The 12,867-nt window shown below is 40.8% G+C and overlaps 1 protein-coding gene across 2 annotated transcripts in view; it reads left to right on the forward strand.

Annotated features, from left to right (window-relative positions):
* The window catches only part of MET (MET proto-oncogene, receptor tyrosine kinase), a 106,929-nt gene that overhangs the window by 65,410 nt on the left and 28,652 nt on the right, over nucleotides 1–12,867 (forward strand). For both annotated transcript variants that reach the window (XM_081877811.1, XM_081877810.1), the window contains exons 6-10: nucleotides 3,084–3,244; nucleotides 5,302–5,404; nucleotides 5,879–6,015; nucleotides 9,427–9,588; nucleotides 10,634–10,733. In XM_081877811.1, the coding sequence (XP_081733937.1) occupies nucleotides 3,084–3,244; nucleotides 5,302–5,404; nucleotides 5,879–6,015; nucleotides 9,427–9,588; nucleotides 10,634–10,733 (663 nt within the window). The remainder of the gene's footprint in view (nucleotides 1–3,083; nucleotides 3,245–5,301; nucleotides 5,405–5,878; nucleotides 6,016–9,426; nucleotides 9,589–10,633; nucleotides 10,734–12,867) is intronic.

The raw sequence follows: 12,867 nt of genomic DNA on the forward strand, positions 1-12,867 counted from the left end.
AGCTGCTAAGGGAGATTTCACGCTTTGGTAGACCATGACGGTTGGCATTACTACTAAAAATAAAAAATAGATTATTCATCTTTGGCCTATTGCTTTACACCCATGCACATTAAATCTAGGGAAGAACTGTGTGTTTGAGGCTTTTTGCTGGTACTATCAAATCAAAGATAACCTGCTTTGTGTGGCATTTGCAATAGAATCCGTAAATCCATCCATATATATGAGGGTTTTAAAGGAACAGTGTGGTTAAAATATGCTAAGTGATACTCTGGTCCTTAAGTTAAACACAGAGTAGTAATTGCAAAGGCCTGGGTTGATGGTAATGCCCTCATTTTGCCTTTACTATGATAAGAAAAATTTCCGTCATTTTGTGGTGTTTTGCCTAGTCACGTGGAACCAGCCCCAACAGCAGCTATGGGTTGTTTTGGTCTTAGTGCAGTGGTCTAAGGCAATTGTGATCAAAATAAAATACACTGAAACATCCCTGCATGGACATAAAAACTGCTGCTACCATTGTAAATATCGCCCTGGGACCAAGCCTTTAGTTGGTTAAAAAAAAAAAGAGATGGTAATCTATCCCATCAAGAGCAATTTTGTTAGTGTTTTTTAAATGCAAGAGTAGGACTCCTAGTTTGTATCCTTTGCTTTAAATAGGCCACACACTTTCTCAGAATTTTTGGTCACAGTGATCACATTCCTAGGTGTGGCAGCATTCGCAGTCAAAACGGTTTCTCTCTAAATAAGCAAGAAAGGAAAAAAGCCCACAAAATATCTGAACTTCCCTGTTTCATGTAAAATAGAAATGTACAACTATGGAAGGCACAAATGAAATGTAATTCTATTGAAATTAAACTTGGGCTTCCCTATAAATGTTCATGTAGCAGCTATACTTGCACCTCTATGAGCAGCTGTACTTGTTTGGCTTGGGAAAAATCTCTCAAAATGTCTCTCGGTGCTATTTTTCTAGAAAAAGAGGTGCTGGAAATCACCATGAACGCCTCCTTTCATGGTGGCATGATGGCAATGGCACCCACCTGAGTACGTGCTGGAACTGAGTTCCGGTGAGCTCTGGCTGGGGAAAAAAAAGCCTGACTTGTAATTATTTAGTAACAGTACTTAATATTAAGTACATACCCTCCAACCTCCTGGGAGGGAAGATTGGGACATGACCTCCCACAACATCACCCCACCGGCTGCCTTTATACACTGCGGTCGCTGCCTCTCCCCCCCACCCCTTCACTACCCTGCCACCAGCCACCCTTACATACCGCCTTCCCCCTCATCTTACCACTGGCTGCCCTTACTCATTGCTGTTCACCACCACACACACATGTGCCACACACGCACCTACGTCCAGAAGCAGCACCAGAGGAATAGGAGAGCATGGCACAAAAAACACACACATCTTTAGGTTTTGTGTTCTTTTGGTTCCTGGGAGAATGCGGCAGAGGCAGTGCCTGCGGAGGAGGAAGCAGAGGGAGCCAAAAAGGGACATCTAGGATTGGCATCCGAAGCTGGGGTGGCTTCTGTAAATCCAGGATGTCCTGCTCATTAGCATGGCTAAATAATAACAATAACAACAATAATTTAAAATTTATACCCCGCCCATCTGGCTGGGTTTCCCCAGCTACTCTGGGTGGCTCCCAACAGATTAAGAATAGAATAAAACATCAAACATTAAAAACTTCCCTAAACAGGGCTGCCTTCAGATGTCTTCTAAAAGTCAGATAGTTTATTTCCTTGACATCTGATGGGAGGGCATTCCATAAGGCAGGCGCCACCACTGAGAAGTCCCTTCCTATTTGTCATTGATAGAAGATTTTGCAGACCAACAAACTCTAGAGTCTTGTTTACACAAGGGAGAGTAATATAAGACATTGAGGAAATACGGCATATACATAAAGATGACTCTGGAGTAGATTCCAAATGGACTTTAGTAGGGTCTGGATTTAATTCATTGTCTCATTTTCCCTAGGATCAATTGTTTCACTATTTATATGGTTTAATTTGTGCAGCATGTTCACAATACCTACTTCGCCCTTGGCATTTTATTTCCTAAATCCTTCTAGCATTAAGCCAAGTCAATAAAGTTTAAATGAAATGTGCCAGTTCCTTTTGGATGTTCAAAGGATACAGTAACCTGAGTATTTTACTAGAAATGTCCTTTTCAGATGCAACATGAAGAAGCAGGATTCATGATGAAAGACAGAATTGTGCTGCTTCTTAGGAATAAAATAACTCTCACTATAAAATATTAAGCCAAAGTCACTTTAGTAGTTCCATCACAAGCATAAGTTAATTCTTTTGTTCTCTAGCCTGGGGGCTTGAATGTTTGCAAACTCAGATGCTATTGTTAAATAAAGTCTATATATGCCTTAAAAGCATTGTCAGATTTTATTGACAGTGCCTTGCTGAAATTTGAACAACTTCCATAGTATTCATATATTTTTCCCACCATTGTTATATTTACAACACAATTTACAATATATAGAAGGTTGTGGGGGGGGGAGCACTTCCTTTTTGGATTGTCACTACGTTGCTGCAAGGTAGTTTATTTTTAACTTGAAAATGTAGAAGTAACCAAAATGATATCAATTCAGCCAAAGCATTGTAGCAACCCTGCTAATTCTGTGGCTCCCAAGGCAATGTTTGATTTAGATGTCTTTGAAGCTATCATCTCCACGAATTCTTGCCTTTTCATCACGTTGGTGAAATAAGTTACTGATATTCTTTTATTCACTATCTTACTTCTAATAAAATAAGTGCTTTGTATTCTTCTACATACCACAAGAAAGACATAAAAGACAAGCTAAAGGGGTATTAAAAAGACTATTACAATGCAGAGCTTGTTCAGTGCCCCTAAACATAATAATTCAGAGCTTTCGAGCAGTGGCTGGGTTATTTATTGCTACTGTCTGAGAATGCTCATACTGTGATGAATGAAAGGTGAGGAACAATTAAGATAAAGGGTAGGGTACTCTCCAGCAGAAGAAATTATTTTCTCCCATTATTTTCCCCTATGAAAAACACCTTCAAAGCCCATCAGAAATCCTAAGTGTGTTACTATTTTTTTTCCTTTTCAGATTCTTCCAAACAGCGCAGCTTTTGATGGTGTAACAAGACTGACCCTGTGTGGGTGGGACTTTGGGTTCAGCAAAAACAACAAGTTGAATCTTAAGAAAATGTCGGTTCTTATTGGGGGACAGCAGTGCATTCTGGATGTCAAAGCTAGTGACAAAAACAAGTAAGAGATCAACACTGTCTTTATAAGCAAGTATCACAAGGCACATGGGCGATGGAAGACGCCACCAAATAACTTGTGCCATGCATTCTTTGGCCGTCTGTCACTGAAGTGTCATATTCAGTAGTAAATCTTGCTGGGTGGCAAACGGTGTCACTGGAAAATGGTCCAAACACCAGCTCATAGCGCTTACTCTGTCAATAGTTCTCAGTAGCACTTTATTTTATTTATTATTATTTACATGTGTTTGTTGTCTGTTAACCTAGTTCTGTATAGCATGAACTGCCTATTTCATATGAATGCCCTTTTTTATCTCAGTAGGGATGCAAAAAAGATTTAAAGGTCTGTTAATAACATACCCTGCCAAGTGTAGATTCCCAGCCAATTAGCTAGCCTTGTGGACTGGCTCTGCACCAGCCTCATTCATTGATCTGGTGTACCAATATGGGTGGAAACACCAATATATCTAGAATGTGGAGGTAAGAAATGTTGACCGTGTCTACAACATGGCAGTCCAACCTCTCAGACCAAAGGCAGTCTCAGTGGAGGATGGGCGCTGGCTGCCACAAACCTTGATTTGCAGCTCACATCTCTCACTTCCGCTTACACAAGCCGTCCTTTGAGGATGAAAACCACCAAGAAACTCTGGTTGTAGTACAGTGCTGGGCCATAAAGAGGGGAAATGTCATGCTCCATAGACCTTAGCAATTTGGTCTCTAGTACCCCTGCATAGTAGGGGTACTAGAGGGACACGGGTGGCGCTGTGGGTTAAACCACAGAGCCTAGGACTTGCCGATCAGAAGGTTGGCGGTTTGAATCCCCGCAACTGGGTGAGCTCCTGTTGCTCAGTCCCTGCTCCTGTCAACCTAGCTGTTCAAAAGCACACGTCAAAGTGCAAGTAGATAAACAGGTGCCACTCCGGCGGGAAGGTAAACAGCATTTCCGTGCGCTGCTCTGGTTCGCCAGAAGCGGCTTAGTCATGCTGGCCACATGACCCAGAAGCTGTACCCTGGCTCCCTCGGCCCATAAAGCGAGATGAGTGCTGCAACCCCAGAGTCGGCCACGACTGGACCTAATGGTCAGGGGTCCCTTTACCTTTACCTTTACCTTTACCCCTGCATAGCAGTGAGAGTTGCTCCATACCCTGGCTCTCCAAGGGGGCAACGGCAGCGGTAGCATTTGGTTGTTTGGAAAGACTTGTTGGTTGTTTGGAAAGACTCACAGCTGCTTTTCTTCTGGGTGACTTCTGAGCGCTTCCAAAAAAAGGTCTGCGAGTTGGACCACCTTGGACTACGGAGTCCTCAACAGCAGAACCCATGCATCTCCTCTTGGGAAGAGATGTCGCTGCTACAGCATAGACAGTTAAATCTGGCGGTTAAAAACATTACTGTGGTACCATTGGAAGAAACCCAGCACAAATATATAGTACAGGTCCCAAACTAGTTCTGTTTGGTTCCTGTCAATTCTTACAATTGGTTCCGATTAGTACTTTAGGATCACAGAGGGTGACTATTAACAGCTACTTCTGAATTTACATCTTTAACATTTTACCTTTTGGGGTTGTGTTCTGGCATAGCTGTAGGGATGATGTCATTAAAGGACTTGTTTTCTTTGAGTGGCTCATACAAGCCTCATCATATCATTCCTTTAGATAAATCTCTGATAAAGCTGTCCTAACATGTACTTTTTGTGATACTCTTGGGAACACCCAAGGAAGTTTTTCTTATCTGTTAGGGCAGAGCTCTTGTAAGAGACAAGTTTTGTTGATCTTTCACCCACTGTTTGGAACAAAATATATATATTAAAAAGTGTGTTTACATAGAAGCTGGAATGTGTTCTCATCTCTCTCCCCTTCCACACACTAAGTCAGAGGTGCATCACAAAATATCTACAGCTTCAGGGCTATCTATAATTACTAATTTAATAAAATAGTAAGTTAAAATTATGCATCAGTGAAAGCTATAAAAACTTTAAAAAACGAAGATTATTATTTTAAGTTTGGGTGATTCTTTTATATTTATAACATAAATAGAAAGAATGTCTTTGCTTTGTTGTTGAAGGTTGGAGTGCACACTTGGCGATGTAACGAATGCACGATTTAATGTATCAAGCGTCGTTTCAAATGGACAAGCTAATGCCACTTTCAATACCTTCTCTTACGTGGTAAGTGTTAAAAGCAAAGGCAAGAAACATTTTTTTGCTTGAGAACTGCATTCTCTTGTGAGAAACCTTCCAGGGGGCATGGATGTGATGTGTACCTTTGCTTAGCAAGGCCATGAAGAAGACAAGAGATTTCTATGCATACACTCCTAACACTCATGTTGCTAACCTGCCTCCTGGTAAGAAGAAAGCCCTAACACTGTTTACATCCCAGCTAGACAAAAGCACTAGAGTATGGTGCAGAGCAGGATTGGTGAGGGGGTTGCTGAGGTAGGGTATGGCCTAGGGAGGGTCTCGAGGTCCAGTCCTGGAGGGACATTTGGCCCCTGGACCTCTGGTTCCCCACCCTATGTTAACCGTTAAAAAACTTATTTATTATTAAATATGATGACGTCATTATACATGTTTTCTTTTAACATGATTCTTAATTTTGCTTTTTTTTTTAAATTAACAAGCTGCATTCTTTTCACTTGACAGGATCCCATAATAAGAAGCATCTCACCCACCTATGGTCCAAGATTTGGTGGAACACTGTTGACTTTAACTGGGGAATACCTAAGCAGTGGGAACTCTCGAGAGATTTATGTTGGTAGTAAACAATGCAGATTGACAAGGTATAACGTGAAACCATGTTTTCAGTGTTGTTAATGTACAGGCTGTTGTTATTTTATTAGTACAGTTCCATTAGATTTATGTTCCGCCCTTCAACCCAAAGTGACCAGGGTGGTACATGAAAAAACATAAAACGTATAAATCAAAAGCAGTAATATAAACTGATATCAGAACTCGGAAGCATTAAGATAGAAAGAATCAGAAATTTCAAACTTTATTTACTGAATTACTTGTCTGTATATCCAAGAAGAAAACAGTGCATTATTATTTTCTCAACAGGAAGTTAATTAGTGCAGTATAGACAGTCTGTGGGCCTGCAGTGTGTAAGAGAGGTCTGTGTATTGCAGAGCCCCCCAAAAGTGCATTTCTGTTTATCTCTCCCCGTTTTCCTTACTTTTTTGGCCAATGGATGTCTAGCCTCACACACTGTTTATGTTGGTGGAAACATCTTTCCCTCACTCTAGTGTTCTCTCCCAAGTGCATTTTTTATTAAGAACACAATACGAGTCTTGCTGCATCAAGCCCACCTAGTTTTGCATTCTGTTCTCACAGTGGCCGGCCAGATGTCTATGGCACCTGACATTATTTTCCAGCAAGAGTGGAAAAACAGCCATGCATTTGTGTGGAAGGTGCACATAGGAATATGCGGGAGGGGGCTACCTGTGCTTGGTGAACCTAGTGTCAGGGGTGAGGGATGAGTTTTGCCTCCTCATAGTTGTGTCCCAAATTGAAGCCTGCTTACTTTGTTTCCTGAAGATGCTCTGGGTACCACCTTCCCCCAGTTCCATTTTTAAGTCAGGCTAGAGCAGGGGTCAGCAAACTTTTTCAGCAGGGGGCCGGTCCACTGTCCCTCAGACCTTGTGGGGGGGGGCGGACTATATTGGGGGAGGAATGAATGAATTCCTGTGCCCCACAAATAACCCAGAGATGCATTTTAAATAAAAGGGCACATTCTACTCATGTAAAAACACGCTGATTCCTGGACCATCCACGGGGCGGATTTAGAAGGCGGTTGGGCCAGATCTAGCCCCCAGGCCTTAATTTGCCTACCCATGGGCTAGAGTATGATTCCAGAGAATGTTGGTAGAGTCTCATGGAATGTTGGAACTATATTTACACATGGAGGGATGCAGTTCATACTAAGTGTGCTAATGTAGCCTTCCTGTTCCACTTTCTTTCTTTTTTTAAAAAGATATTTATTAAAATTTTCCAGAAAAGATAAAAAAGAAAAAAAGAAAAAAACGGAATTAAAAACACTCAACGTTTACAATCCTTATTTTCAATAACCTATTTCCGCGACTTCCCCTCGCCTCCCCTTCTTGTATTCCATTTCCAAATGTTAGTTCAACAAGTTCTTATCCCCAATTTTTAACCTTAATTCATTATTATATTTAATTCATTTCATATATGAAATTTTAACTTATATACATCAGTCTTTATACTTAAAACCTTTTTCTAAGGTCGACCCAATTTCCCTTCCACGAATTCCCCATTTTTATACTAATAACAAAACAAAAATAAAAAGAATCAGAATATATTTATACACCCTTTGGATTCCCAAACCCCACCCTCCCTTTCCCGGTTTCGATCCCCAAACCAATGTCCATCAGTCCATCTGCTATCAGCCTGGAGACCTCACGTCCGAGGCTCTTAAATCTCTCTCAATTCCTCTCTGCCGGTTTTTTTGATAGTCCTTTGTATTAAACACCAAATCTCGGAGGAGCTCTGTCCCAATAATGTCCATATTTCTTCCAGCCAGACCTCCATATTTAAAAGTGGAGCTCAGATATTGTTTCTTAATCCTTTTAAGTCCAAATGTCCCAAAAGCTCCAACTTCCACCTTGATCAAATTTATAATCCATAGATCTTCAGATCTCCACAAAAGGAGATCTTTCCTTTCCTCATTCTTCAATTCAAACCAAATTTTCATCATCCAGTCCTTATTTTCCTTTGTATCCATCTTGACAGGCCTCTGGCTCTCCTTTGCCATCTGCAGCATTACAGCCCCTCCTTCCTGCTCCTCCTGATCAGCATATATCTCTTTCTCCACTTCCTCAAATTTCTCAGATTTCTTTTCTTGTTCAGCTGCCTGGACTTTTTGAATCAAGTCCTTATCCAACCCAGTAAGTTTATTTACTGTTGACTTCAAAGTTGTGACACTTGTAGCCAAAACATCACTTTGCTCTTGCAACTTTCCCAAGAGAAAAAAAGCCTTGTCCAGCTCAGCCTGTATTTTTCCACCTGTAGCCATTCTTGTAATGTCCCTGAACCCCCTCTAGAGGGATTCTGGTTATTTAGTATTCCTTCCACTTCCAGCCCAAAAGTCAAGTTAACTTGTTTCAGTTCTTCTTTGTTTCCAACAATTTATAACTATATTGTAACGCATATAACCAGCAAAGACAACAGAAACAAAGTTCTCTATTTTTTTCCAACTTTGACAGCTAGTTTGACAGCTGTCAAAATCTTCTATGTCTCCTCAACAGGCTCTCTCTCATGGATCACTCCCGGGTCCCGGGGGGGTGGCACTTCAGCTCTCAAAATTAACTCTTATCCTCCAGCAAGATTACTTATACTATCGAATCGTGCAATTAATAACTTTATCCAATAAAAAGGAGATGTTCTCTCGACCTTAGTTATTTAGTCCTTGCTTCAAATTGTTTACAAGGCGGGGAGACGGACTTCCTCTTTGCGCCTTCTCCGATCGTGCTGAATTCAAACAAAAATTTTTCTTTTATAAATCCGATTTCCGTATTACGGGCTTTTACTTTTGGTCCAAATGTTCAAAAGAAGAAGTCAGCGCTCTCCGACCATGGCATGCAGCTTCACTCAGTAGGAGTAGCAGTCGACTCTCAGCACCACGCCTCTCCCCGTCCCCCGTTCCGAAGCCTTTAAAAAGGCTCCTTCTCGGGTCGGGGAGGGTGCAAATGGTGCCCGCCGAGTCACCAGGTCCACAGGCTTCAGTGCCTGTGGTTTCTGAGGGTCCCCGCGTCGCCGCGGCGGCAGGACCCGTCTCCTATTGAGCCGATTCCCTCCGGAGCTCGGAGGGAATCCGCCATTAGACGATGGCGCTAACCCCGAAGTTCCACTTTCTTCCCCTTTCCTTCTGTTTGCTTCTTCATTTTGATTTCTGTTTGGGAACTGGCATTGTGTAATGGATGTGCCAAACTGCAAAAAGTTTCAGAGTTTAAGCCACAGTGTCATCCAAACTGGGAAGTGGTGGCTTAATTTCAGAACTAGGATATCAAGTTAGGGGGTTGTAGCCAATGTTATGTAATTTAATGACTAACTTATGCCCATTAATTTCAATGAACTTATTCTTAAGTGGGACTTGGCTAGGTTTAGAAAATATGCAGAATGTATTTTCCAATAGCGATTATAGCAAATATTTTCCCCTGTGCATTCTTCTTGTGCAGAGTTTCTGATAATACCATAGAGTGCTACACGGCTCCAGAAAGAGAAGTGTCAGAGTGTCATGTCAGAATGAAAATCGATTCAGCGGTTCGTTCAGCAGGTCATTTTACATACAGAGAAAACCCTACTGTTTCTAAAATTTATCCTGCCAAATCCTTTCTTAGGTGAGTGAAATTTCCTATAAATATATTCATAGGAATGAATGAGCAAAAAGTAGCACAGCTTACCAAATCTCCCAAATGGATGTGCATTTTTATTCCTAGGTAATATGCCAAGCAGTTTTATATATTTGGATACCACTACGTTCCCCAAAAATGAAAGGGGTTTTATTGACAATTTAGAAACCCTAAGCCCATCATGCTGTTACAGTCTCCGTTCACACATATTGGCTGCATATGGCTATTATGCTAACTAGTGCTTTAGTGCTATGTGAATTAGCCTTTTGAAGTTGTACTCCCCCTCACATGCCCCTTCTCCTTTGGTGTAGCCATGAAGAGGAAATACAGAGCTTCTACTTCAGTTTTAGATAAACTGTAGTTTAGCATATCATCTGAATCCTAGACTGTGGTTAACCTGAGCTATGGTTAGTAGAAAAGAGGTCAGCTTCATAAACTACGGGTTGAAGTTGACTTGCTTCATCTAACCCTAGCTGAGATAACCACAGCCTGTCCAGGTTTGCACAACACAGTAAGATGTAGTTAATCTAAAAGAAAAGTGAATGTTTTCGAACATCTCATGACCAAGCTGGAGAGTAAGAGGAAGTGTGTGAGCCTAAGCCCTGCGTAAGCTCAGTCTCATAACACTAACTATAGCTTAGCATTATGTCCGAATGAGGCGTCTCTCTCACACTCACACAAACATATATGAGAGCCAAAACATTTTTCACTTGAAGTGAACCACAGAATAATGCCTTACCTAGCCAGGAAAAATGGGGTCAGTGAAGATCTACATCAGGAACAAGGTGGGGGAAATCAAATCAACCTTATGCAGTGGTTGAAGTGGGAATCAAAGGCCACTGTAGGGAGTAAAGGGGACTGCTCTATATAGGTAGGGTTGCAGTTTATGATTTCGTGTTCATTTCTTTCACAAGGCCATTTTTGATCTGTTGAGTCTACATAACATATTGATATTTAAGAAAATGAAAATACTGGTGTGCATTTTGAATTGGTATTTGTTTATATGATTATTGTTTCAATTTCTTTTTATCAGTGGTGGAAGCACAATTACAGCTCAGGGGATCAATCTGAATTCAGCACACGCTCCAAAGATGGTGGTAACCGTCCCTAAGCTTGGCAAGAACTTTACTGTGGTAAGTCTGTAGCACAGGGGTAGGCAACCGAAGACCCGTGGGCCGGATGCGGCCCAATCGCCTTCTCAGTCCAGCCCATGGTCGGTCTGGGAATCAGCGTGTTTTTACATGAGTAGAATGTGCCCTTTTATTTAAAATGAATCTCTGGGTTATTTGTGGGGCATAGGAATTCATTCATTCCCCCCCCCCTCAAAAAAAATAGTCCGGCCCACCACATGGTCTGAGGGACAGTGGACCGGCCCACGGCTGAAAAAGGTTGCTGACCCCTGCGTAGCATAAGTGCTAACTTTAGATTAATATGCACATACCTTCAAACAGAGCATGCAGCACGATCCTGTGCAAATTTACGCAGAAGTAAGTTATACTGCGTTCATTGGGACTTATCTTCAGGTAGCTGAAGATGCATTTAAAAATTTGAATTGTTTGAGATGTTGATTTTTATTCTGCATATCTATATATCTTCTAGTTTCTGATTAACTGACAGAACGATGCAGCCTTTTGCATTAAAGATGACAGCAGCATTGGGAGGCTTAGCTTTCTTTAAAGTCTCTAAAAGGGTTTGATGGTGTACTTGGGCAAACAGGCATCACAGTGCAGGCCTATATGCCAGCTGAGCTTTCAAATACCACAAAATATATTAAGACCAGCCAAGCATGTAGAAAAATTCTTTGTCATGTAGGCTGCATTTTATTCTTGTTGGAGAAGTGCCATTGTCACGGAGAAGTGTGTATATAGTATTGGGAAATTGAAGCCTGCATGTGTGGAAATACATGTGTGAAGTTGGTGTTCGTGTTAGCCTGACACCTGTTCCTAGTTTCCCAAACTATGTTTTAACAAGGCAGGATCATTAACATCCGAAAGAGCCCTTTCAGTGTGTGCAACCACCAGCACCCCTTTTCTGCATTAGACGTCCACTTGTCGTCACTGTCATTTCCTTCACTCTTTCATTTCTGGTGAAACTGGAATGCTCAGGGTCACATGACAGATCTTAGCTTAGACATCTTAGCAGTTGGATGCATCTGTCTAGGCCAAACACTATTCCTTTTTATTTCCGTCTACCTTTTCCAAGTCTGTTATTGATCACCTAAATCTTCCCATTCACATTGTTAGGCATCCATGCTTTAGATTCTCTGTGAAAGGCCATTTATCCTCTGAGCTGCCATGGCGGTTGAGATGCTATAACATGCCACCTTTTTACCCCTTGCTTTTATCTGGGTCAGCTACCAGCTACCCTAAAGCACACAGATCTTCTTCCACATTTATCCTGTTGTTGCGCAGGTTTCTTAAAAATCAAGTTAGATACTGGAGTTCAGGTTTTATCGGCCATGGCTTGCTTTCATTGCCTCATAGGTCACAATTAGGGTTGAGGCAAGAATACATAGGCCTTCATATTGTAAGCCATGTGAATTTTTGAAGGTTTCCTTTTTTCCTGCAGCTCACTTAAATGCTATACATATTTCAGTAGTACCCAACCTTTTGCAAATACTTACTTACATATATATATATATATATATATATATATATATATATATATATTACAACAAAGAATAAATACTGCCTGAAATACAGTGGAAACGTTCAAGGAGAACGTCTTTTAAAAGCCAGATAAAATAGGTGGTATGTTAATTTAGTCTTGATCAGATGGATTTGGATTTTTTTTTATCACAGATTATCAATGCAGTATTTCATGAAAAGCATCACATTTTTCAATTTCTAAAATCAATTTCAGAGTAAGAATGTCATGTCAAATTACCTAGCAATAAGGGCACAACAAATGCAATTTCTCTTGACCTTCCCAATCAGTCACATTGCATCACCACTAAAGAGTATTATTAGATTTATTTATTTTTTATCGTTCTCTGAAAGCATCCTTTTTTTGAGACTGGCCTGATAAAGTAAAGAGCTATAGACCCTATTCTAATAGATGCCCACAAACTAGGTTATGTGTCACTGTTATTAATTTAAAAGACATTGGTACTCTGAAGTAGATTAGATGTGCAATGAATTTACGTTAATGAAATCAGTATGATTACCAGGATCTGTTCTGATGTATACAAATGCTTCTGTGTATAATCACCTACATATAAAAAATAGGAATATAGGTATCTTTTAAAGTAGTTATTAATGAAAAGGG

Source organism: Podarcis erhardii (genome assembly GCF_964252035.2).
Source record: "Podarcis erhardii genome assembly, chromosome: 10".
Taxonomy (NCBI): Eukaryota; Metazoa; Chordata; class Lepidosauria; order Squamata; family Lacertidae; genus Podarcis; species Podarcis erhardii.